This window comes from Stylophora pistillata, chromosome 3 (genome assembly GCF_964205215.1).
Source record: "Stylophora pistillata chromosome 3, jaStyPist1.2, whole genome shotgun sequence".
In the NCBI taxonomy this organism is placed as follows: domain Eukaryota; kingdom Metazoa; phylum Cnidaria; class Anthozoa; order Scleractinia; family Pocilloporidae; genus Stylophora; species Stylophora pistillata.
In genome coordinates this window covers 12,469,263-12,496,221 of record NC_142521.1, presented here as the reverse complement: position 1 = coordinate 12,496,221, position 26,959 = coordinate 12,469,263, and the positions used below count along the sequence as shown (strand labels likewise).

Sequence of the window (26,959 nt, the reverse complement as noted above, 5' to 3'; positions counted from 1 at the left end):
CAACGTTGTTAAAATCGAGTGTACGAAAAACAATCAAGTCGGAGAAACCACACAAATACTAGTCCTCAACAAGATTAATATCACTGTTGTTAGTCAAGTCAAATTTAAAGGTAAAGCGATCACATGACCATTTGGTTAAATAGACTCTTTTAGACCCCAATTTTGTCAGTCGAGCAGGGCAGATTACCCTAATTAGCGACTTGTCTGCTGTGGGAAAAAATGCTTTGTGAGGTACGGTGTGAAATCTCTCTCTCTTTTTCCAACTACTTTCCTGTTATAATAATAGCGATCTATGTCCCGCAACCTTTTTAAAGGGCAGTCACACTTCCATTTGAAATGGTACCTTCTGCGCGTCCGTGCATAACTTGAGAACGAGGCTCTTCGATTCATTGACCTTCAAAATTGGAGTATAGAGAAACGACAGCTTTGGAGGTAGACATAAAACTTCTGTGACGCCCGATGAATACAGCCCTTCCAATTCTTACAAAGAAGAAGGTAAAAGAGGATAATTAAGCCGACAAAGGAAACCAAGAAACATTTATGACGAGCGAATTAGACGGTTGGTTCACGAAAACGTCTAATATTGAGCTCTCACTGACAAAATAGAGCAATAGGGAAAATTTAAAAAAAATAAAGGAATTGTGCAAACCATCAATTTTGAAAGGCCGACTGGTGAACGTCCTCGATTCACATGGAGCAATTGTTTGAACTAAATACGAAATCCAAGTAGGATTAAATTTTATCTTTAAATTGTTCCTATATTGATCAAGCGGCGCAATTAGTGAAGAACGTTGACAGGGAAAGCATATTTGCGCGGGCGTGGCTTTTTGTGTCAAAAGAGAGATTTAGTACCGCGTTTATGCGAAACGGCAAACGTCAGCTTGTCCTTTCACGTTTCACGTAAGATAGCGTGAACCTTGTTGCTTTAGCTTCGCGTGAGCGCACGTCATGGTGAATTTGGAGGCGCCCTTGTATGACTTACTTAACTTCTACTCTGTGAGAGAAAAATTGAACAAAATTTTACGTACGTGGCAAACGCGAAACAGGTTACCTTCACGCAGAAACGGCAAAGCGCGACCGGCAAACGTAATAAAATGACGGGAAAAACAAGGTCACGTGGTCAATCTTGCCGTTCACGTTTCGCGTAAATTAATGCTCTCTAAAATCGCGCGGAAAAGCGCGATCTAGGTGTCCCAGTTCCCTCGCAGAACAAGCAAAGCTGCTAGCGGAAATTATCGCATGACGACCTCAACAGCCTGGGGGGTATTGGCTGAGCCAAGTGGGAATATGAATTGATGATCGTTTTCAAAAACTCCTCAAGCCTTTATGTAAGAGTTACTCTCTGGATAATTTATTTTTGCCTGGATTATTTTTTCTGTCGTTCAGACATGTCAAGACACATCTTGGATTAAACGATCGCCGGAAATCCGTGTTGATGTAATGGTCAATTACTTCGTTTTGTAGAGATCAAACTCTCGAGAAGGAAAAAAATCACGCTAAGAGCTTAGTGATCCCTTAAGCCGTCTGAAGATCGCAAGGGTGCCAAGGCAAAACTCTTACTACATAGAAAGGGCCTATGTTCATTTTGTTTTGTTTTGTTTTATATCAAAAATGAAATGAACCGTGGTTTTCTGCGATAGGCTTTATCCTACAAGTTTTTCGCTAGGTCACGAGAAAAACTCCGCGCCGTTTCGTCACGCCAGAACAAAGGACTACTCTTAAAAGGTAATGGTAAACTTGTCAAAATTAAGCTGCCGAATTACATTTTAGATCATGTAACAATTGCTGGTGTCAAGTCGCCGTATTAAGAATAAGCCAAGGTATTAAAGACTTCTCTATAAGTTTTCCGAAATAAGTAAACTCATATCTTTACGGAGGATAAATTATCCCTTCAGAGGTAAGGCTGGTGTTGATTATCAAAACAATATTGTTATTTTAGCAGCAATCTTAGATTAGTAAAGCGGTTCTACAAACAATTAGACGTAGCCCTTGGCCTTTTCATTTTGGATCCCTGCCGTAAAAAGACAACAGAAAAGTTATTGAAAGAGCCTCTTTGACGCACTGTGAGGTTTTCCACGCTTGGGCAGAAGAATATTTTTTCCGGTTCGTTTAAGGTTCACACACGCAGATCGTTCAACATCACAATATCAACGACCTTAACGGGAGCGAGACAATGTTATTGTCAAAGTACTTTTCAAGATTACATCTAAAGTAGCGATCGAACGAACGGTTTTTTAATCCGATCGATAGCATTTTGAAGAAGGTTCTCTCTATGATCAGATCAAAGGAATTGGCCAAAACACAGCGGAGAGGCATGGCAGAAAATATGATATCACAGCAGAGTAAAAGAAGACAACTTCTTTCAGAGACTGACGCTAATGTTTTCCCACCAGGATCGTCCTTGTATCCGAAAACTTCTGTTATTTCAAGAGCAGCTTCTACGCCGGAAATACCTCTGGAAAACCGCACCTTTATTCGAGAAAACTCCACTGAGGAGAAAGACGCGTGCAAAAGAAAATACAGTCGCCCACGTAGTGTCAGCTTCCATCCAGACATACGACTGTATTACGCCGCGACTACAAACGATTTAGACGAAGTGAAAATGTTGATCGAGTCAGGCATGGCTGATATGAACGCGACTAATCCGGCTGAGGGTGCCACGGCTTTACACGGGGCTTCATATGAAGGAAGCCTCGAATGTGTCAGATACCTTCTAGAAAAAGGTGCAAAGGTAAACCTCTCAGACGATGATGGTTGGACGCCACTGCATGCGGCAGTTTGTGGAAAGAAAAGGAAATGTGTTGATTTGTTGTTAAAAGCGAACTGTGACCCTTTCGCCGAGACACTCGATGGTTTAACACCATTTCAGATGGCCATCGAAATGGGTAACGATAAACTACTTAGACAATTCGTAACGCGATTTAGTTCTTTGATGAAGGACGAATCTGTTCCAGAGTCTTTGGTATGAGTTTTACTCGCATGTTTAAGACAGCTGAAAGACAAGAGGGGTATACATATCTACTATGTAGAAAATTTCGTTTTTGACCACAAATAGAAGAGGAACAGTATCAAAAGTTAATTAATTTGACGTCGGCCTCTTCTGAGTTCAATAAAAATATTCTAGCTGCATTTTCCGAAAATAATTTTTTTTCTCGTCTAACTCAACAAATATAAAACCTTCCACTCATAGCCTTGGTGGCGCGCTTTTCTCAAGCCTCACAACAAAGAGGACATTTCCTTTAACGGTAGTGTGTATCAAAGTTAACGCGAAGATAGGCGAATCAATACATTCTGCTGTCATTCACGAGAGATGCACGCTTTGGCAGATTCTAAGCTATTCAAAGTGCGCCATGCGTGGTTAATTCGCTGTAATGGAGAGATAGTTTAACGATATTCGGCTGAGATATCGCAACCTTTGTCAATTCTAAACCCTATGGGAATCATTAGCGTTTAGTGGAACTTTCTGATAGAGGCCCTCAAAATCGATCATGGTCAGTGTTATCGCGAACATGTTTACCCGTATGGATTATGGACGTAAGGAAGGGCTAAATGACGTCGCATAAGGCAAACGTTTTTTTTTTAAGTGAGACACAAAGAAAACTTCTTAAAAGAGCGGCTGAGGTCAAGTGTCACGTTGAGTCATGAATTAATGTCCCATCGGCAGGAAAACGAGTCTGCTTCCCGGGTCAGAAAAACTAAGAGAAATAAATCGGTTTTATTAAACCATGATGTGGTAAGGATAAGTAGGAAATCTGTTGAAAATTCAAGCCCAAAGAATCATCAGAATAGAAATGATGCCTTCCAGAAAAATTATTCAAATGAAATAAATCATGCAACGTGGATAATAACAGAAAAAAAAAATCGAGAAACTGCAGGAAAACAAGCCTGGTCGAATTATGATCCAAATCCTGCCTCTTAATAGCCCATTTCCGAATTACCCTTGGCCCCTTTTTCATAACGAGGCCTGGTGCTCAACCATTCCTGTGAATAAAGGCTGATAGTTTCGAAAGAAACTGTTTGGAGCTGCGTCGGTGGGAGTAACGAAATTATTTGGATATATCAACAAAGTTGAAATGGTAAATTGGCCACCATAACGGTTACAAAAGCTGACGTTTCGAGCGTTAGCCCTTCGTCGGAGAGAATGAAGATGAGTTTAATTTGCATGTGAATGGAAACTTATTATCATATGAAAGGATGAGCACCAGGACTCGTTTTGAAAATGAGGCCATGGGTAATTAGGAAATGGGCTATTCTTAAATAACCTCAGATACCATTAAAGCGCTACTACCAACCAAGCTTCGAGGCCACATGATGGGAATAAGGCAGATTTTAGTAACTTCTTTGTTAACCATTCAGTTAATGAAATAAAGCATAGATGGATGAGTAAGTAAAGTAGATAGTGGTCTGGCTCGAGATAGACGCTATTGCCATCTGAACTTCTCAGGCCTCGTGCTGTTTTGGGGAGAGAGGAATAACGGTGGTTTCATTTCCTCGTTTTAAAGATTCTCCATCCCCCGTTCCCCGTACCCTGTTCCATATTTTAAAGATAGCCTTGAAAAATTCCACAACAATGGTGGCGTTAACCCCTTAACTTTTCCGCGCCTTTAGTTTCAACTGACGCTGGGGCATTTCGTTGCATTAGAAAGCAAACTTAATGGCCTTCAGGAGGAAGGGGGGAGGGGAAGACACAAAAAAAAGAACGAAACACAAGCCATTCAGAGGTGAGCCGGCTCTGTATGGGATAAGCAAAGCGTGTTCATTGAATTTGCCAATAAGCTGGATTTAACCCGCGAAGCGAGGGTGACTCTGCGCCTACCCCACTCCTTCTGATGAAAAGAGAGTAACAGGCACAAAGGGAACTTTCAGTCTTTATTTCAACAACACTAAGCGGTAATGAAGTCCTCTCACTAAAGCGCAATCAATCTGCTTTAGCACAGTTATTATTTTACAGTCCTTCACTGATAATCATCCGGTGAGACGCTTAGTTCCTATCTAGTGCATCAAAAACAAATTTCTTCTTATTTGACATGTCCAGAACTTATTCTGACCACACTCAGGCCCGGTTCAAACGTCTAATTTCACGTGCCGAACTTAATGCGAGAGTTAAATGCATGTGAAGTGCGACGTTTGAATTAATTAAATTCGACTGTTTTAAATTAAATGCGACTTTCGCCGTATCTGCGACTGAAACAGTCGAAGATTCGACTTAGGTTCGACTTTTGATTCAAACGTTGCATCTCACATGTGCCGAACTTAATGCATGAATTACAGGAAATAGGCCATTTTACAGTTGTGTACTTAGTTGCCAGGCCTTTGATTCAGAGTGAGGCTAAAGATGACCTTGTTGTGATAGAGACCTGTATCTAGTTAGCATGATAACAAAGTGATTTACATTTGAAAGGCAGCAAGGTTTGTATCATAACAAGGTCATCTCTAGCCTCACTCCCGTTCAAAGGCTTGGCAACCAAGCACACAACTGTAAAATGGACTATTATTATGATTCATGTATTACCCACAACTCCCCTGGAATTCTGTGAATGTCACGCGCGAAAAAGCCAAAACAGTAAGGATGGGCCGATACGGCTTTTTCGAATCGATACGATACCGAGTACGATATTTACTTTTTTCTTCGATATCGATATCGATACCGATACTGTGACGTCATTAAAATACATAATAAGTCACATGATATGATTGACTAAATTAAGGCACTTTCGCATGGTTTTCTGTTAAGTTCTCTATAATAGCATCAACAAGACAGTCAAACAAGTAAAAAATTTCAATTTACTGGGACTCATTTTAATTTTCCCAAGGAAATGAAGAACACCGCAGTGGTACAATCCTTCTACTTACTATTATGGCCGTTTTCACACTAGAGGACGGACAGATCGCCTGGACGGACAAATCGTCTGGCATTTGTTCGTCGAATTTGAATTCGAGAAGGCCATAAGCCGAAAAGTTGTCCGTCTTATGAGCGCAAAGAGAACTGACACTAGGTCGTGTTGTAAAGCAAAATGGCTGCCGCCATGTTGAAACTTCCCATAAAACCTCGCTCTGTTGCTAGTCCCATTTCCTCGCGGCGGGAAAATCGAACATTTCACCGTCTGATATGAATTTAAGTCGTACTGTCGTCGACTTGTTCGTCTCGACGGCAAATCGTCTTCAAAAAATCGTCTTTCCAGACGGCCAAATATCAGACGATTTGTTCGTCGAAAAATTTGTTCGTCCCGTTTTCACATCACACGATTTGTTCGTCTAAGACGATTTGTCCGTCCAGACGATTTTTCCGTCCTCTAGTGTGAAAACGGCCTATATTAAGCAATCTGCAACTTTCACTAGCATTTATGATCATAAGGCGTACGATAAAAGGTTATCAGTCACTGCACGCGCCACTGATAATTACTCAACATGGGTGCCCGACTCATTCTGGATCCTGCGCTTCAATACTCGATACATCAGAGATTCCCTGGTATACAGGACCACTCGCAGAGGTGCCATACTTTAGAACTATCTAATGCTTTTCTTGCTCGAGGTTTTTCTTTCGTAAGCAGTCATAGTAGTTTGCAACTCATTATTGTTACTCCAGATCTGTCCTTGTAATGCGTAGATTGTTGTGAGTTGCGATTTTGTTGCCCTTGTACTGCCGGAGTGACGTTACATTTACAGTTTATAAAATCGGGTCCTATTTCACAGTGAAATGTTGTACTACACTTGCGGCAATCCTACATTGCACACAAATGCGCACGTCACTTTGCATGATCTCGAGCCCTTCGGCTACTTATCAGCGGTTAGTTGCGGGAGATTAAAGCGTTGGTAGGTCACGTGCAGTATCGAAAGAATGATACTCTTGGCTAGTATCGATAATTTTCGATCCGACCTCGGTATCCCTGGTATCGAATATTTAGTATCGGAACAACAGCACAAAAAAATGGCGGGAGACGAAGGAATCTGTAGTTCTTGCTTTGCAAAGACAAAATATAGTTGTTTGACGTGCGGTAATTACTTTTGTATGAGGTGTTCGGTTTTTGAAAACTAAGAGGGCACTCCTGAGTGGAAAGTAAGAATTTCTGTGGCATATTGTGGGTCGTGTTTCAATGAAATGATGGAACTTGAATCAACTCAAAGTTTCATGACGAAAAGCCAAGACGACGAAGCAAAAACAAACAGCAAAACAAAAGCGTCAATAAAGCAATTAAGCAAACGCTCCATAGCAGTTTTCGTCAAGCAAATAAGTAATGCGCCTGGGAACATTGACAGCGAACGGAGTTAAATTCGACAGAGTTAAATTCGACGTTTGAATCAAATGCCGTATTTAACTATTTTAGTCGACTAAAATGGGAGTTAAGTTCGGTACATGTGAAATTCGACGTTTGAACTGGGCCTAAATTGTCTGAAATGAAATGTTCACCATTACATGACAGCGACTTTTACTTTAGTTTGGACGATCAACGAGCATAATATTTTAACAACAAACATATGAAATACATATATATGAACTGCGGTTATGAAACGTATATGTGCACGATCCTTCGCAGTAAAGCAGTATTTAAGCAGTAGTGAAAATCAGACCTGAAAAAAATTCAGGCCTGTACGGGAGTCGAACCACTGACCTCTGCGATACTAGTGCAGCGCTCTACCAATTGAGCTAACAAGCCAACTGGGAGCAGGCCATCAAATTAAGTAGACATAAACCCGTAGATGATAAATCAAACAACAAACATATGAAATACATATATATGAACTGCGGTTATGAAACGTATATGTGCACGATCCTTCGCAGTAAAGCACTATTTAAGCAATAGTAAAAATCAATAGTGATTGCAATAGTGATTTTAAGCAATAGTGATTTTCACTATTGCTTAAATAGTGCTTTACTGCGAAGGATCGTGCACATATACGTTTCATAACCGCAGTTCATATATATGTATTTCGTATGTTTGTTGTTTGATTTATCATCTACGGGTTTATGTCGAATTAATTTGATGGCCTGCTCCCAGTTGGCCTGTTAGCTCAATTGGTAGAGCGCTGCACTGGTATCGCAGAGGTCAGTGGTTCGACTCCCGTACAGGCCTGAATTTTTTTCATGTCTGATTTTCACTATTGCTTAAATAGTGCTTTACTGCGAAGGATCATGCACATATACGGAACATAATATTTTCTTTGAAATTCTAGGTCTTTGGTAAAAAAACCTCCAGCAGAGTGTGCAAACAGTTCCGGCTGCCGCCGGCAGCCGGCTGTTATTTTGAACCCTGAGGAAAATACCAGAAAATGGTGTAGATCAGAGTATTCAATCATAATTGCTTATAGGGCTGATAACTGACTTACCATTCAGGCAAATAAAAACAAACAATCGAGTGCCACTGCCATCCGCCAAAAAAATTACATCTTTAAAGATTCCCGCTTTTAAAGATTCTGCATTTTAAAGATTCCCCGTTTTAAAGATTATCGCTTTTTAGATTCCCCACTTTTAAAGATTCCCCGTTTTAAAGATTCCCCGTTTTAAAGATTCCCCGTTTTAAAGATTCCCCGTTTTAAAGATTCCCGCATTTAAAGATTCCCCATTTTAAAGATTCCCACATTTAAAGATTCCCCGTTTTAAAGATTCCTCGTTTTAAAGAATTCTCGCATTTAAAGATTCTCCATTTTAAAGATTCCCACATTTAAAGATTCCCCGTTTTAAAGATTCCCGCTTTTAAAGATTTCCCGATTTTAAAGATTCCACCTTTAAAGATTCCCTCAATCAGTTAAAGATTCCCGCTTTTAAAGATTTCTCGTTTGAAAGACTCCCGCTTTCATAGATTTCCCGGTTTAAAGAATCCCACTCTTAAAGATTCTCCATTTTAAAGATTCCCGCTTTTAAAGATTTCCTGTTTTAAAGATTCCCGCTTTTAAGATTCTCTATTTTCGGATTATTTAAGATTCTCGGCCGGACCAACGCTCAAGATCTTAAAATAACTGAGGAGAATGCGCTACCTTTCTATAATATCAAGAAATGGATGGACATTCTAGTCTTCTCGGATAAGGACGAATAAACCGTAGGTCCCGTCTCCTGCATCTATTAATTAGTTAATTTGGTTAGGCAGGGGACGTTAAAGAACCCACTCACGAGATTACTGTAATGTGGTCTGGCCTGTTTACAGGGAATTGGGGGGGAGGGGGCATCTTCAAATAAGTTTCCTTCGATTGTTTGTAAACTGCTGATGCAGTCCGGCCAAAGTCCCCCGAAAAGTGTTGTGATGCGCATTTGATCATATCCACATGTTAATTTGCGCAATATAAACATATAATTATTATTATTATTGTTATTATTATTTTAAAGGTTTCTGCTTGTAAAGACTCCCCTTTTTAAAGATTGCCGCTTTAAAAGATTCCTCATTTTAAAGATTTGTTTGCTGAGCCTGCAAGCAGGTTTTTGTGACTGGGTTTGACTTATGGCACAGCCGTCAAGTTTTATCGCACCGTCGTCCGAGTGCGCTTAGGGAAAAAGTTTTTGAAACTCCTGCTAAAGGCAAAGGAACGACTTAGAGCTGTCACGTTCAACATGAAATATAGGCCAAAAATTCTCTGCAATCATTAATAGGAGTGCGGTTGAAAGGATTGGAAAAGTTTTTCCTGCAGATTAATTATGCCCCCCACGAGCAAATTAATAACCACTGAAACAAATGAGTCATTAAGACACTTCAAAGGTTAATTTTGAAATGAGGTTAATTTAGATTCGCACATCCTTCAAAGCTTCATGTGGCTGTTGTATACTGACAGGTGACCTTTAACGAAATTGTGGTTAGGGTACACCATGTAGCTTCTAAAAGGTTAGTTGGTAACTATATTTTGGCGGAGAATGATATTTCTATTTTCGTTTTGGCTTGATTCATTATTTTCATTTCCACGAGACACGCTTTCTTTTGAAATAGGTCCCTTCTGACCCGTCCTTTTCCTTGAAGCATTTTTCTTTTAATTTTGTCAGTTGCATTCAATTCTCTAATAATATAAGTATAGGTAATCGCATGGGGCCGAGTAAAATTAAGGATTAATATCACGCGTGTTTTCGGAATTTACCGAAATTTCCCGAGTCGCGCAGCGACGAGGGCAATTTCTGCAACTTCCGAAAACACAAGTGATATTAATCCTTAATTTTACGAGGAACCATGTGATTACTTGTTTATAATATAAGGGGCAAAATGTTTTCTTACTGATCTCGCGCAAAACGTGACGCCATCGTTACAAAACAAACAGAAATTTCTTTACCTTGGCAGCCGTTGTTAAGCGATTTTCAGCCAATTATTTTCAATTAATTTTGCCCGGGGCAAAATTAATTAAGAAAAAAATTAAGAAAAAAATGCCCTCTGTCTTGACCAATCACAATTCAGTGATTTTGCCCTTTATATGATAAAGCCACTACGCTGAGAAGCCTAACCATTACTATTTTATTGTCTACTTCATTCTCATACATGGTGACGCTCCTTGAGGTCAATTATTTGTCCAATCAACCCCGGGTTGCCGTTTTAAAACAAGTCGCGGGTGGTAGCCTCGGACAAAAAGAAAGGTTATGAACGGGCAAGGGAGTCTGGGTCCAAGCTCAAGCCCAGCTTCTAAAATTAGAAACGCTAGTTAAAAAATCACCTCGAAAATGAAGTATTTTACAGTCAGTAACCATGAACATCAATCAATCCATCATAAGTCACCTGATTTGTGTTCATGCGTTGAATGAGGCTCCGTCAACCCCCTTGGGGTACACCTTGTAGCTGTAACTGAAACTTACAACCGCTTGGCCGTGAAAGGTCTGGGTAGAAGACTAGGTTTACATAATCTCGTGCCCAGATCCTAATCATGATTTGAACAAAGGGATAATCAAGTGGTAGTTATGATCATTTTTCAGATCAGAAAGGCGACATTATTTTGAAAGCAAAGAGAAATTGGTGAAATTCTCAAAAAGTCAATGCGGTTTATACCTTCTCAACCGACAGATGTCACTACACGTCTAAGTGGTCTATCCATTTATCGAAAATTTACTTGTCAAATCTGGTATTGCAGCTCCTGAAATGGAAAGAAAAGATGCGTTTCACGAGTACGCCGAATGTTTGCCGCAAAAGCCAGTTATCTCACACAAGACATCATTACATCAAACTCAGTGTTATTCTTCCTGTTCTAGTACTTAAAGCCTGACTGAAGTCTTGTGAAAAGGGGCCAGCCCTTCCTTGCATTTCACGGCCAAATTATTGTCGTGGCTGGGCCAAGTGAGGTGCCTAGAATATGCTGTGAAAAAGGCAAACTTCAGGCTGCTCCTGTCAGCTTAAAAACCCTCATCTCAAAACTATTTTAAACACCAAAAAGACGCCGAAAAAACTTGCCGAAAGAAGATTATTTGTCGTATTTTGGACAAGAGAGAATTAGGTGAAGAGACTGAACTTCCTCCATGTATGCTTACTTTGTTAGGTATTAGCTCTAAAGTTACTTTTTGTTTTGTCAATTACCGTGGTGTTGATGCATTGGGAAAAAATTTTCCTTTTGTAGTTTAAATGATCACGGCGAACTTAAACAAACTTCAAGGTGTCGTTAGCAACAATGAAATGCAGTCAGAAGATTATGTTTTGCCTCACTTTTACTTTGGAGTGCTTTGACTTTCATGGACGGACCATATTGAACTATGGGAGGCTGGATATAGTTTCTTTGGCGCGTGCAGACTGGGTTCTAATTTACCCGGGACTTTTAAAAGTTGCAAAAAAAAAAACAAAAACACAAAGAAATAAACATGGCCGCCGCGCTTAGGCGAGAATCATTTTATCATCTGCCTAGTAGACCATGTTTTACGCCTCTAGGTAGGCTACCTACACTTTCTTCTAACTTTATTAGCAGAGTGTTTCAAAAACGGAAAGCTCCAACACTCTCAAGTGACCAAAATACGCGTGAATCCAGCCGCAAACACGATCGCGATCGTCGGAGCTATTTTCCGATATCGTGGCTGGTTTCCGGAACACTAAATAGGTGCTACCTACATGCAATATCAGCAGCTACGCTACTCGTGTAAACAAGTCACTGTCAAAACTGTGAATGGTGAGAGAACTTTGCTCGAAGAGAATGTTCCAGTACACTCCTGAGCGAATGTCTTCAATCTTTTGCCACTTTCCTTTCCAGCAGTACGCATTGTCACACCGTTTTAATTGGCCATAATTCTTCTGTGTTCGACACTCCTACACTCCTACGATGTGCTAGAAATTCAAATAAAGAAACATTATCGTCGAAGAAAATGTGTTTTTCGCCGATAGCCTTACACTTGTCAAAAAAATCGCTAAAGGTGATAACGCTCTTCTCAATCCTGACGGAAAACCATGTAAAAGCAATCTCCCTTCTGTGTATCAAGCTGTTTTTTATGAAGATTTCAACGCACAGGATGCTTTGGAAGATGTACGTGCCCTCCACTGTGTCCTCTTTCAATCCCCGTTGCAGCTAACAAGTGCTGACATTGTAAACAACAGCATGTAAAATCCGCTTCCTTCGCTTTCGTAGACATGGACTTTCTTGACGGACGCCACGAAGTTACGCATGTAAACTCTCAAAGACTACTAGTCTCTGCGGAGTTCTATTGTTATCGCTATTGTTTTCATTGAACAAAGACTGAATGCATTATTAATGTATGGGGTTATATGGTACTCTTGCCGCGGTCTGTGTTACGATGACTTAAGGAGGCTCGAAAGGATTTTTTTGACCGCGCGGAGAATGAATTCCAAGATACACCCAAGCAAATTACTCGCGAGAGAAATAAACGATGGCGCGCGCGATCAGATCCGCGGCCGAGTTGTAAACAAACATGGCCGCCATGAGCGTTTCAAAATTGCCGGGTCCCTCTATTGTTTCCAGCGGAATTGGCTGTTTGAGAAACAAAAATGGAAAGTTACTTCTTGAAAGTAGGTTGGAAAATGTTTGGATGGCAGGACTTTTTCCGAAAGTGGTCAAAAAAAGTTTATTTAACGAGCTAAAGGAGGAAGGTGAAGTCAACACCCCATCAATAAAGTCGCGACGAGTGTATTCGGTACGTCGTACTTTGTTCCGCGAAAAATTTAAGTGGATACCTCTGAGTGCTACGATTTGCTTCGCATTGAATTTGATTCCTAATAAAATGAAATGACCGAGAACTTTCCTGAACAACTCACCGGAAGATGGAAAGGAAAATGAAATCATTGTTGGATCCAGGATGGTAAACATTGACTGTATTTTTTATGAACGGAAATGGAGAAGTGTAAATGTTGCCATAAAAAAAAAAAACCAAACATAATTTTCAGTAAACAAGAGATCGTAAAAATGTAGATGAGACTTTGATTCTAATTCAACCAGAAACGGTAAAATTAAAACAAAATATTCATCTTAAACTTGTGAGAAAGATTGTTGATATTTCACTCGATAAACTGTAAATTACAACCACGAAAATGCAAACTCGCATTTGTTAAGAAAGCATTGCAAAATTTGTTTTGTTTTCCATTTAAAACGGAATAATGAAAGTTCACGGCCATGACAGTGGCAAAGAGAAAAAAAGGAAAATGAAGCCAAGGCATGTTCATACCTCTAGTACCTTGAAGAATAGAGAAATTCGCGAAATCTGTGATGACCAACAAATTACTGTTGTATATAAAACCCTGATTTCCGCTTAGTTTGGCGCTCATGACAATCTGGAAGACTTCAAAGCAAATTATTTTAACTCCAAATTGTTTTCACTCCTCCACTTCAAATTGCACACAAACAATTATACTGTCAATCATGGCAAATGTGCATCGCCGAATGAGGCCTTCGATCAAGCCATCTTCACGGAACAACGACAGGATACCATACAGACGTCCGATGGAAAGCTTCATCTTTCGACAAAAATAGTCCAGAAGCTGGCGGAGGCTGGTTTGTCTCATGTTACACTACAATCTCTGCACGAGAAACTCAAAATTAGCGGCCTCAATGTTGTACTGGCATTGGCGCCACCTTCAAAATCAACTTGTCATCATATATCGAATTCCGCAAGAGAATTCTCTCCGGAATGTTCTTACATTTCCACCTGTCGTAACGGTAAGCAGTCTGAGTCGCTCAAATGATGACTTATTTTTCAGGAATGTGGAAAATCACGAAACAATGTGAATCCATCTTCAGGATGTACGATCTTTTCCGCGCTGATGGCATCCACCGAATAATCGCGCGGACACGGACTCATCCTCGCGAAAATCAGCCCTGGAGTCAGCGGTATCGTTTAAAGCGCGTGACCGGATTTAAAAGTGCGAGCTAAAATTGTAAAAACCGGAAATAAAGCTTGCTAAATTGATGAACTAATATCTCGAAAATTAGTTCGGTGACCTACCCTGATTTTTTGTGTACAAATTATTTTCATCATTACGCATTCCTGAAGAAAATTAAAAAAAAATTTATTGAGTGGAAAATTTTTTACATTTTAAAACAGCATTTTCCGACATAATTCAAGTTCTACCACTTAGTTTTTTTTTATATCACGTAGACAGATAGAGAATGTGATGATGTTAAATAAATTTGAAAAAAAAACTAGGTCACCGACTTGGTTTTTGAGATATCTTTCAAAAACTGAGTTTTAGAAGGTCTTTCAGCACTACTGTACTGTTGCCATGGCAACATATGATGCCTAACGAGCCCCCTTAAAAGATTGCCCTAACATAGTGTTAAGGATATGTCAAGTCATTATCCCGATGATAAGTTTGACAGTCCTGATATCTTTTACTGATTGGCACTTGCTGTTAATTGTGGAAAACCCTTTCGAGCCTCCTTAACAACAACGGTGGGAGGAAGCACTGGTCCCCATTCTTAGCAAATCGCCAAAATCGCCAACGTAGCCACATCGCGTCGACCAGCTCCAGGAGGAACAAAACATCCTGATACTTTGCACAAAATTATCCAGCACTTTGAAGGCAAATAGAGCAACAGCTATTTCCAGGCGCAATCCACCCAGAAGGTGACCCTCTCTTAGCAAAATAAAGCTCTTTAGAAGAGCGCGAAGGACGTTCGGCGAAGAAGACGTCCAAAACCTTGTGGCGTCCGTAGCAAGTGTCGTGACGTGCACAAATGTTGCGCATGCGCAATTTCCCATCTTGTCGAGTCGAAATGTTTGGAAATTGGAAACTTTTGGACTTACGTATTTCCGTTTCCGCTCGATGAATTTTTTTTATTTTTTGCACGTTAACTTTGAACGGCTCTGTGCGTGTTTTACAAAAATGCGAAAAAATTCTGTCAGAGAGAAAAAAGGTTAACGATGAATTCTAAAAAAGGCCTCTTTTCCTTAAACTTTCTGACAATTTTTTTAAACTTAACAGTCAAGCAGACCAAGACAGTTTAAGGACGCATGCAAAATCTAAAATAAATTCACTGTCCAGTTTCTAAGAAAATTCAAGTCGAGTCTAATTTCGGACCCAGCATTGCAAGCCAGCAACGCTGCCATGGCAACGAATTTTTCAATATACTTACAACAAAGTGATTCTTCAATAATATCTTTATTTCAGGGGAAAATGTGATCGCGATTCGTTAAAGCTAAGCTTTGTAATTTTAGTTTAAATATCTTGCATCAGAAAAGTGAAAAACTATATCCAGCCTCCTTAAACAAAATAAGATGATGCCAGAACCGACGAGAAGCTAGAGAAAAATGGAAATCAATGGATAGTTCGTCGTTTAGTTCCTAAAATCGACCATTGACCAAAACATTTGTTCGGGAGTCCCCTCGTGTACTAAAAGAAGCTATAAATTCTCATGGAAATAGACTAATACAAAATTGTTCTTGAGAATTCGAGATTGAGGTACATACGAAACCAAATCTCCCGGTTGTATTTTGAGTACCACAAACACGCCGTGGAGATGTTCACGTGCGCTGTGCAATGGTTTGCAAAAACCAACACATGTTTTATCATTAATTATTCCTCTTTGTTAAAAAACCATAACTCAAATTTCGCTGACACAAGTGACGATGCGTAAACAAACTTTTCTTTTGAAAGTTAGGTCTGTTTGCTGGTTTTTATCTACATAACGTTTCACTCTTAAGAGTGGTTGGTATTGAAGTATGACTCGAAAAAATACTTTGCATTAAACTTTGAAGTTAGGAATAGAAATACTGGACAAATAGTTTTTCCGAAACTGTTGATTAAGAAATTCATTAGACTTTAATAAATGACAAATGTGATGATGCAGACGTTGTCTCAAGACATAAATACCCACGTTTTGCTGTGATATATTCCTTTTGAAATTATGGAACACCAAAATAAAAACTCTTTGTTATATTAGTTGCAGGCAAGTTTTTAATTATTTATCTTTTTAGCTGTCTATTCATTTGAAAAGAAAAAAGTATTCGTCTTTTCAAAATAGAGGCGTTCATTAGTTCTATGCTAATTCCATGTGTGTCCATGCTCCTTATACAAATAAAAATTTAACATGTGAATGAATTCGATGTTAGGATTGGATATGCATTGAAATATATACATATCTCAATTTTTTTTTTTTGAAAAAAAAAAAACAAAACGACCTCTAAACATGTAAAAGCTGATGTTATTAAGATAAAGTCAAAACTTTGGGAACGCATCCTTTGCTAAACAAGTATTTAGAACTATCCAGATTAGGTTACAACCTGACCGAAACAAGTAATTATACATGTTTCGGCCAATGAAAGCCTTGTTCCAACATCACCTGCGGGCGAATTGAAACACTTCCTGTCAAATAAGGCTTTAAAAAAGGATCATCTTTCGTGCCCAAGACGAGAAGTGACAGGTATAAACTCATCAGAAGAATTGAAGAACAGAAAGTTTTTTTGAACTTGTTAAAGTTAATCAGTATGGTTGAAAACGAGAAACCTTGGCCCGAGCCTGCTCCAGATTGGCCTGAAGCGAAAAAAACTTGGAAATTGGCTTGGCCATTTCATGTTTATCTGTTCACAGCATTGAACGTTTTGGTAGTGATTCGCGGCACGTACGAATTAGTCAAACGGGGAAAAACGCATTTTATGAGGAAGGATCAGCGCTTCCTTATGAATTTACTTCTTCTAGCGTTCGGCTTAAGTCGTACAACGTACTTGCTTTGGAATCCGTACGAATCAGATCCTGATGTAACTAAAACAGTGCTGGTAATCTGCATCGTCATGTTTGGTATCGGAACTGCGTGTATTGTATCAGCATTTAGTTTTGTGCTGTTGATCGTTCTAGAAAGCACTCGCATTTCCCTTGCTCCCAGTAAGTTTCAAAACAGAGGATTTTTCCTTGGACTTTTCATCGTCAATGTTATTTATGTGATCGTGTCTGATTTAATCGTTGCGCATTTCCACGAAGCTAAGGCGATGATCGTCGTTTGTCAAGTTATGTTTGCTGCCTGGGGATTTCTAATTGCGTTCGGGTTTACCACAGCTGCCGTACGACTTTGGCGCAACTTGAAAGCTTCTCGCCAAACCTCTCAGTATGGCCCTGTTCTGGCTGCCGAGAGTATGAAGATCACAAGATTGGTCAGTTTGCTTTATTCGGCCTCGTTTTGCGGAGTGTTGATGTTCTCAACAATTGTTTACTCAGCTTTTGGCGCAACAGGAGTGAATAACAAATCTGGATTTGTCAGGATATGGCCTTGGATTGTAGTGAAGACGTTGATGCGAACATTAGAGGTACTGATGTGCTTGCTTATATACCTAGTTGCTCTAAAGACAAAAACTTCTAACTCTACAAAAAATAATCAGATCAGCAACGACTCGACGCTTGAGAGGATAAACTGCTCGAATCAAACATCTTGAAGCACCTGAGACAGTTTTTTATTCGAACGTCTTTTTCCTTAAAGTTAAAACTCCGACCACCTTACACGGGACGTGGCATCCCTTCATTGAAAGGAAAAATTACTTAATGGCACTGCCTTTGGAGAGAATAACCTTGGTTGCTCGTTCATTCTAATTTATCATTTGTGACCCCAAGGAAATTTTTTAAATTTCTGGTGGAAATTACACGAAAATAAACGATTATTCATTTGTTTACTTTTTTTCTCCATATATTCATGCTCTTCGGTGCTGATGTTTTTATTCCACGCTTAATTTACAAATTTTGTACCAGATATGCGTTTAAGGACCGGAACGGGTACAAAGGCGAAGCTTTTATTTTTACTCTGTGCTTTTTTTTGTACTTGACACAATTTGTGATATCAATTATAGCCAAATTAAGGCATGATCGAGAGCCGCTCTTTTGTTTTTCCCATTTTCAACTAGTACATCTAGAGACCGATTGATATGAAAAGTACTTAAGGCATTTAATTTAACCATTTATTTGAACTTATCTTGCTTTGCTTTTTTCCGCCTACGTACAAAAATATGGGTAAAGTGAATACTCAATATCTTTGTATTGTTTAGGGATAAAAATTGGAAAATTTAAAAGCTCTGCGGATAAAATGTATATTCTTATGAGACTAAGACCGAACATTTAAATAAATAATAAATCAAAGAGTACTTAAAGTGCACCTACACCCAAAAAATTTTTGTCGCTTAACGAAGTAAGCTTATTATTTTGAGTATTTCTGCGCAAAAATTTTTTATTTGCTCAAATCTTCAATTTTCTATGCCCAGTCAAAATACGGAAAATCGGCCGCCATCTTGCCCCACGACCGAGTTTAAAGAGGAATGGCTCTAGTGGGTAATGTGACGTCAAATCGAGAACACGAAAGTCTGCATTTCACACATTTTCACTTGTTTGGGAAGGTTGTAGTCGATAATTGTCCGAAAATATGCCGACTAAGTGTGTTGTAGAAGGATGTAGCAACGTGCGAAATTTGCAAGAGGGTATCGCGCTTCATACATTCTTCATACAACACACCTAGTCGGCATATTTCGGACAATATCGACGACAATCTTCCCAAACAAGTGAAAATGTGTGAGATGCAGACTTTCGTGTTCTCGATTTGACGTCACATTACCCGCTAGAGCCATTCTTCTTTAAACTCGGTCGTGGGGCAAGATGGCGGCCGATTTTCCGTATTTTGACTGGGCATAGAAAATTAAAGATTTGAGCAAATTAAAAAATTTTTGCACAGAAATACTCCAAAAAATAAGCTTATATCGTTAAGCGAAAAAAAAATTTTGGGTTTAGGTGCACTTTAATGCGGTTTCTTTTTGAATAATTTGAATATATCAACAAAGTTGAAATGGTAAATTGGCCACCGTTACGGTTATAAAAGCTGACGTTTCGAGCGTTAGCCCTTCGTCGGAGCGAATAGAGGAATTGTGGGTTGTGTGTGCTTTTAAAGGCAGAAAATGGATCGAGCTACGTGATTGGTGGGAACATGGCAACGAGAAAAACACGAATAAATTAGTGGAATGAAAAGCTTTCGTTGATACCTGTGGGATTTAGACTGCCGGTTTTAAAGATGAGCCTTTGTTCAAGAGTTTTGCGGCCTTCCGTACTACCTAAGTGTAAGGAAAGACCGCAGATTGCCATATGTTGCTTAGAATGATTAGGTAAATTAAAATGTCTAGCGACTGGTTTCGATGTGTCCTTGTCATTCCCCTCCTATTGTAAATAGTTAAATTAGTTGAATTTTAACTTATTGTATTGAGTTTAGGTGTCCCCTATTAGTAGAGGGTTTCTTACCCTCGGCTAGATCGATTTGACACATAAATAAAGTTTTTCATTCATTCATTCATTCATTCATTCTCCAAGTCTCGAAGGTGTTCTCGGAATCGTTCACCTAATCTTCTGCCTGTTTCGCCGATGTATATCTTTTTGCAATAAGTGCAAGTTATGCAATAGATTACATTGGCAGAGGTGCACGTGAAGTGATCGGTGATCTTAATGGATTGTTTGGGTCCCGATATTTTCTCAGTTTCGTATTTTTCTCGTTGCCATGTTCCCACCAATCACGTAGCTCGATCCATTTTCTGCCTTTAAAAGCACACACAACCCACAATTCCTCCATTCGCTCCGACGAAGGGCTAACGCTCGAAACATCAGCTTTTATAACCGTAACAGTGGCCAATTTACCATTTCAACTTTGTTGATATATTCAAATTATTTCGTTACCCCCACCGACGCAGCACCAAACAATTTCTTTAGAAACTATCAGCCTTTATTCTTTTTGAATAGTCGAATACTGCTACCGTTATGCCAAGGTCTAGATGGGGGTGGAGGGGGGATCCACTTGTCGGTTGTCGGTTAAAATTCAGTCACTTTGTCGGTAGTCGGTTGAAACTTTCGATCTTTGTCGATCGGTAGTCGGTAGTATTTTTTGCCCCTTGTCGCTAGTCGTTAACCTCATTCATACCCCCCTTTATGTCACCTCCTTCAATCATACCCCTCTTTGCCAAAATTTCGTCCTCTCTCGCTTGTTCTCGTGATTTACGTTTTCTTCTCACTTCCCACTGGTCGTCTTTTTTTTCGGAAGCGTTCATCAACTTCTGCTTGCTCGTACACGTATCACCTGCATCTGGCGCCTTTAAGCAGCACGACGGTTTGAGCGGTCCAGTTTGTAACTTCTCGGATAATGTGCACGAAAATGTGAAATAGGGCCTCTTTTAAGTACTCTCGTTAGCAGATCTTAGCAGGCTCAGGCGACGCTAAGCAATATCTCTAAATCTATTCCTGAACCCACAAAGAAAAGAAGCTGCAAAAGTTAATATAATTGAAATGGTAAATTGGCCACCGTAACGATTACAAAAGCTGACGTTTCCAGCGTTAGCCCTTCGTCTTTCGCTCCGACGAAGGGCTACCGCTCGAAACGTCAGCTTTTGTAATTGTTACGGTGGCCAATTTACCATTTCAACTTTGTTGATATATACAAATTATTTAATTTCTTACCCCATCGCTTTTTGACAAGAATTGTCACATCCTCATCCAAATCATCGCCGATGGCGTCTTCAGTGTCATAGGCATCAGCCAATGAGTTGAGCATCTTTCCTTTGCTACTTTTTTGGTCGGTGACCTTTTTAGGGTTTTTATTACGCTCGGTGAGCACTTTGACGGCATCGTCGTCCTCCAATTCATCGCAAGCATACAATCTAACATTATCATCCATGTGATGAGAGGTTGAGGGCCCAGCCTCCTCCTTTGACTCTGGGTCAGAGGCTGACATGCTGTCTTCACCTCTAGCCTTTCGTTTCTTGGCCGGTGGCCCCTTAGTGTCGCACATGTTCTCAAAAATGGCCGCCATCTTAGCCATATTTTCGTTCATTGAGAAAATAACCTTGTTAAGGCTGCCCTCCTCGACGCTCTGTGAGCTTCTTGAGGCGTCCTCGTGCGATTCATCCATTTCAGGAGCGGCATTGTTTGAATCGCCCATCCTGACGTTTTCGCTGAAATTTGTAGAAAAATCAAACAATCATGGACTTCCACGTACCTTAAACTTGGAATTTTTGTAGAAAAGACTCCAAAGAAGCGCAGGATTGCGGATATTTTCCTTGGATTACGAGGCAGAAAAAAGATGGTTTGAAGATCTAAACCAGCAAGCGAGCACTAACCAGCAGCATGCGCGTGCATCTCATGTGACTCCGTTGTGACGTAGACTGATGACAGGATAGAATTGTTCTGCAAAATGATCCCGCGCTCTTTCGATCAAAAAGTTAGAAAATGACAAGAAATTCTATAGTTACCTTTAACGTGGTTACTTCGTAAACTAGAAAATATACAAAATGCTCTTCTGATCTCATCTTTCTGAAAACAAATATCGATAATGTCGGCCCATGTCAGTAGTCGGTTAATTTTTTTTTTCTACGTATGATGCACGGTCCCCGCAGTAGAGAACGCTATTTATGCAATAGCGAAAATCAGACCTGAAAAAAATCAGGCCTGTACGGGATTCGAACCACTGACCTCAGAGATACTAGTGCAGCGCTCTACCAATCGAGCTAATAAGCCAACTGGGAGCAGGCCGTTAAGTTGATTCGTAATAAACCCGTGATGATAAATCAGATACGGTGACTATATGAAGTTCATATATTTTGAACTGCGGTTATAGGTACGTATGATGCACGATCCTCGCAGTAGAGAACGCTATTTATGTAATAGCGAAAATCAGACCTGAAAAAAAATCAGGCCTGTACGGGATTCGAACCACTGACCTCTGCGTTACTACTGCAGCGCTCTACCAATTGAGCTAACAACCCAACTGGATCTGATTTTCGCTATTGCGTAAATAGCGTTCTCTACTCCGAGGATCGTGCATCACACGTATCTATAACCGCAGTTCAAAATATATGAACTTCATATATTCACCGCATCTGATTTATCATCACGGGTTTATTACGAATCAACTTAACGGCCTGCTCCCAGCTCAATTGGTAGAGCGCTGCAGTAGTATCGCAGAGGGCAGTGGTTCGAATCCCGTACAGGCCGGATTTTTTTCAAGTCTGATTTTCGCTATTGCATAAATAGCGTTCTCTACTGCGAGGATCGTGCATCATACGTATCTATAACCGCAGTTCAAAATATATGAACTTCATATATTCATCGTATCTAATTTTATTTTCATCCTCGGTGACCCAGGGGCTGTGAGTCGATTTCAAGTTAAGGGCAGAAGAGCCCCTGGGGACATTGTCTTACAAGACTAGTTCCAAACGGTCGCGCTCGTTCTGGAATCTGATTGGTGCCAGAAAATCTTTGTGTTTTTCTGCCCAATCAGAGTGAAGTGTCCTTTGGAGTCCTTTCGTGTGTTTTAACACGCACATATACAACAAGACCTGTTGCTCGCTATGTTTGTTTGGGCCGTGCGACGAAGCTTTGCCCGAGGTGAAAAGTTTCAGTCTCAGCACACAATGTTAGAAAAATCGATCAGATTGTCCGCGAAATCTTACCGGAAAATTATACTGAATACTTTCGCAGGTATCACAAGAGAACGTGTTTAAAAGTTTGCGAGGTTCGTGTAAAACATAATTGTTGCAAGCATTGATATGTCGCTTTAAACGTTAGATGAGATGTAAGCCTAAATCTCTCAAGATTTTTTGTATAATTTGCTGTAACTGAAACTTTTCCAATCCCGTGAAGTTATTTCGTCGCACGGGCCACGCAGGTATGTCGAGCAACTGGGGCTAATCTTGAGTTAAAATGAGTTAAAATGAGAGGGAACCGGACCCTATCGGGGATGGAGAATTGATCGCGATCTAATTACGCCAACATAACTCAACCACTCAAACATTATTCATTACAACGAACGGCGCAAGCGAGTTATTCTTTGTGATAATCGAATCTCTTAGCGGAAATTAAAGAGGCCGGTTGTTTTTCTTTCACAGACGTTAACATGTTTGATATGTTAAGTAAGAGCTCAATATCCAATGTAATATTTTTCTTCTAAAATTCACTAAATCGAAACATTTTACCGTTTGGCACGTATGTATGTGTAACAAGAGGTAAGTTAGAATCCAGAGTTGTCAATTTATCCTTAAGAACCTCTACACTAACTCTTAGAGCAACACTACTGATATAAAATCTTTGGACATTTAGAAAGGCAAGCTTATACAACAAGAAATAGTGGTTAATTAAATTAATGTAAATAAGTGCATGGAGTAGGAGAAGCTTATTTTATTTTTTATTTATATTGGTGATAGAGTAATCACATTTAGTTTAAGCTGAGATAACTTTTTCATAATCCATTCCGCCATGAAAGTTTAACAAATTTATTTGGGCGATACAAATTTAACATTAAGATTTATAATCCTCGTCTATTTTTCGAGAAAAGTTTTCATCAATTGCGGAACCCTGGTGACGACATGTGCGCCATGGTTGTATTTAAAGCTAATCATGCCGATTTATTAGCCCCTAAGATTTTGAGTAACTGTCGACTTGATTGTTGTTTGCAGACTTAATATTTCTTGTCTTCAAAGCAACTAAAAATATCAGTAGGCACATCAATGTCTCGGATGTTCGCATTAATGTCTGGACAACGATCCACGGCCAATTCCGTACTAATCCAATCTCATTATATACTCCCGTGTCGCCAAAAGCTAAGTAAAAAATTGTAGAGAACATCACCACTCCACAAAACGATGCCGAAAAAAGCAAAAACACCAGTCTTGTGACTTTCTTACTCTCAGTTGCCAGTCCAGGGTCGAACTGAGCAGTTTGCCGTGAAGCCTTTAAGTTTCGCCAAAGTCGTGCGCCGGCCAGAGCGAAGCCCAATGCAATCATAAATCCCCAGATGGCAAGTAATACTTGACAGACTAGAATCATTGCTTTGGCCACGGGAAAATGCGCAACGATTATGTCGGAGGTGATTACGTAAAGTATGTTGATAATACATACTCCAAGGAGAAAGCCTCTATTTTGAAACTTGCTTGGCACAAGCGAAATACGAGTGCTTTCGAGAATAATCAACAGTACGAAACTAAATGCTGATGTGATACATGCAGTTCCGAAGCCAAACGTGATGATGCAGATTACCAGCTCTGTTTTGGTAACATCAGGATCTGATCCGTAGGGATTCGAGAGGAAAAGCACTGCGCGAGTCGAGCCAAACACTAGAAGAAGTAAGTTCATAAAGAAGCGGTGGTCTTTCTTCAAAACATGTGCTTTCTTTAGTTTGATCATGACGTACAAGCTGCGAAAAACCACCAGAAAACTTAAGGTTGTAAATAGATAAACGTGGAATGGCCAGCACCACTTCCAAACATTTTTCGCTTGGGGCCAATTTGGAGCAGGTTCAGGCCATAGTTTCTCGTCGTCAGGCATATTGAACAACTCGAGGATACAGTTTCATCACTTTGCTAGTTCTCACGTAAATACCGTGATTGCATCTGCATGGTACTTACCACGAAGTGGCTACACTTTTGAATCAAGTCAGAAATGGTTTCGATTCTCATGCAGCTGGCGATAGAAGAACGTTTTTCATTGGTTAACTTTTTTTGGACTCTCGTCAAATGTTTCAAAAGTGCTCCATCTTAGCCTCACGATATCTAGGTAATTACTGATAAAACCGAGCTGTTTTATACAGGATGTGTACTAAAGGTTCTTAATCAATACAATAACACGAATTTAAGGACAAATATACACGAACTGTCTATTTTCAGAGCAGGGATTTGAGTTTTTTAGAGAAATTTTATTGCGATTTAGATGACAATTCTAAATTTGTTTTAAGTAAATCCAGCTTTATTTGCATAATAAAAGTAAACTTCTCATTTTAAAAAAAGAAGTCCTTTCTTTTTTGTTTCTGAAAGGATACATTTTTCTTTGACATTGTCAAACTCCAAGGTGATGTTTCATTGGGTACAAGTGACTTCAAAGCACTACACTTTTATTGGAACTGTTGCGTGAACAATTTAGGCTAAGATATGTTATTTAAGCGAAACACTTAACATCAGAATAACATCGAAAGACGATAAAATGTATTTCTTGATTAGCCTTATCTGCATAAATGATAAATGTCATTTGAATTTCTAGATTAATCTCTTAGATACGCACAAACATCAGCATATTCATTGTCAGTAAAAGGCTTTACATTTTAGCTTGAGCTTAAAGAAATTAATTAACAACAAACATATAAACAAGAGTTTCAGAGGCAATTGCATGGTTTCGTGTTTATTTGGGTAGGTTTGAAAGAGAAGAAAAAAGCATATTTGGAAACAGCTTCACTCGATTTGGAATATTCTTTTATTTCCAAAGATAGGTTTGGGATTTCCGACATTTTTAAAGTATCAAACATCATTCGAAATTTGAGAGCTCGACCCAGAGCCAGTTCGACAGGAAAGAAGGTTTCCTGTTAGGCCAAAGGCATTTCGTGCTTTGATTGCGATTTGTATATCACTAGGACTGAATTCGAAATCGTCGCGATGGCTCATGTTCAATATGTCGTTACATGATCTAGGAGAACCGGGTCGAGTACATCAAAACGAGGCCTTCAATGTGCGTTCATCAAGTCGAGGCTTTAGATGAACACCAAATCAAGGTCGTAAGAAGATATCAAATCGTCAAATCGAGGCTATAGATGCCCATCAAATGGAGGTCTAAGATGTGGTTAAACCTATGGCAAACCCTTTTGAAATTCTTGAGAGAAAAACAGATAAAAAATTAAACAAAAATTATGGGTGACATAGAGCTACCTAGAACAATCAATTTTATGGCCACAATAATTGCAGCGAAGTATTTGATTTTACATGATTTAAGTGTTGATTTGACAGTCTGCTGTGCTGTTCTGTGTTTTACGCCGAGCAATTTCATGCTGAAAAAAATTTACCGCTCTGCTAGCACAGGATTCACTTTGACTCTTACTCACTCGCAGATCTAGCCATAAGCTTCTTCTAGTACAATACAATTTCCAGGTTGATATTTCATCATATTCAGACTCATTCGACCGAGGAACAAAACTTCTTATTCTTAAGGAAGGTGAAATTTAGAACTGTTCATTTGAAAAATCGATAGTTTATTTCGTTCGATCGCAAAGTTGCACCGTCGTTGATTTAGTCCGTCAGAACAATTAATATTGAACCGTCTGCGAACGTCTGCTACGTAATACCTAATAATCTCTTAATAATAAGTCTTGACATTTCCGTTTTAATTGCGGTTTTCTTCAATTCACGCAACTTGGTGTTTTTATCGACTTACATGACCAGGAATTTGCCACTGAAATATTTCCTTTTACTGCCAAGTCCTGCCATGGTTAAATTACATCTTTTATTTAATCATCCAAAAAAACAGAGTCATTAATATCTAACAACAGTGCGTGTGAGCAACAAAGCACAGCGCTTCGACAATGCAATATAAAAGTTCTGTATTGGTCTTCGATGGATTAAGCGTAGTTTTAGCGTGTACATGCGGTTGCTGATTTATCGCAGTTTTCTTTCTACAAGGATCGCGATTTTATCATTCAATGTCCGAAATGAAAGTAATTCTAATTAGGAGACTTCATTACTAATTGGACAGAGAGCTGGAAGTTACCGAAGACTTTCATTAACGCGAATGATAGGTGTTTTGCTTTTCATATTGAAATGTGCCTCAAAACAATATTTGCCAACGCAAACAAATTACATTTCAGAGCGGAA

The 26,959-nt window shown here is 39.5% G+C and overlaps 4 protein-coding genes across 5 annotated transcripts; 2 read left to right on the top strand and 2 right to left on the bottom strand.

Annotated features, from left to right (window-relative positions):
* The first annotated feature begins 1,083 nt into the window (after nucleotides 1-1,083).
* Nucleotides 1,084-3,129, top strand: LOC111335234 (uncharacterized). Of its 2 annotated transcripts, none has more exons than XM_022941104.2 (2): nucleotides 1,084-1,725; nucleotides 2,281-3,129. In XM_022941104.2, the coding sequence occupies exon 2, from the start codon at nucleotides 2,315-2,317 to the stop codon at nucleotides 2,966-2,968; it is 654 nt and encodes a 217-aa protein (XP_022796839.1). In that variant the 5' UTR covers nucleotides 1,084-1,725; nucleotides 2,281-2,314; the 3' UTR covers nucleotides 2,969-3,129. The 2 variants fall into 2 exon arrangements, with proteins under 2 accessions (XP_022796839.1, XP_022796838.1); XM_022941103.2 differs by lacking the exon at nucleotides 1,084-1,725 and adding an exon at nucleotides 1,761-1,897.
* Nucleotides 3,130-16,734: 13,605 nt separating this feature from the next.
* Nucleotides 16,735-19,637, top strand: LOC111335250 (uncharacterized). The gene has a single exon (XM_022941123.2). The coding sequence runs from the start codon at nucleotides 16,814-16,816 to the stop codon at nucleotides 17,750-17,752; it is 939 nt and encodes a 312-aa protein (XP_022796858.2). The 5' UTR covers nucleotides 16,735-16,813; the 3' UTR covers nucleotides 17,753-19,637.
* Nucleotides 19,638-20,740: 1,103 nt separating this feature from the next.
* On the bottom strand, nucleotides 20,741-21,646 carry LOC148734563 (uncharacterized). Its single transcript, XM_088755455.1, has 2 exons — nucleotides 21,584-21,646; nucleotides 20,741-21,286 (listed from the first exon to the last, which is right to left on the bottom strand). The coding sequence occupies exon 2, from the start codon at nucleotides 21,271-21,273 to the stop codon at nucleotides 20,746-20,748; it is 528 nt and encodes a 175-aa protein (XP_088611581.1). The 5' UTR covers nucleotides 21,274-21,286; nucleotides 21,584-21,646; the 3' UTR covers nucleotides 20,741-20,745.
* Nucleotides 21,647-23,487: 1,841 nt separating this feature from the next.
* On the bottom strand, nucleotides 23,488-25,848 carry LOC111335249 (uncharacterized). The gene has a single exon (XM_022941121.2). It carries the CDS (start codon nucleotides 24,651-24,653, stop codon nucleotides 23,745-23,747), a length of 909 nt encoding a protein of 302 aa, XP_022796856.1. The 5' UTR covers nucleotides 24,654-25,848; the 3' UTR covers nucleotides 23,488-23,744.
* Nucleotides 25,849-26,959: the final 1,111 nt, after the last annotated feature.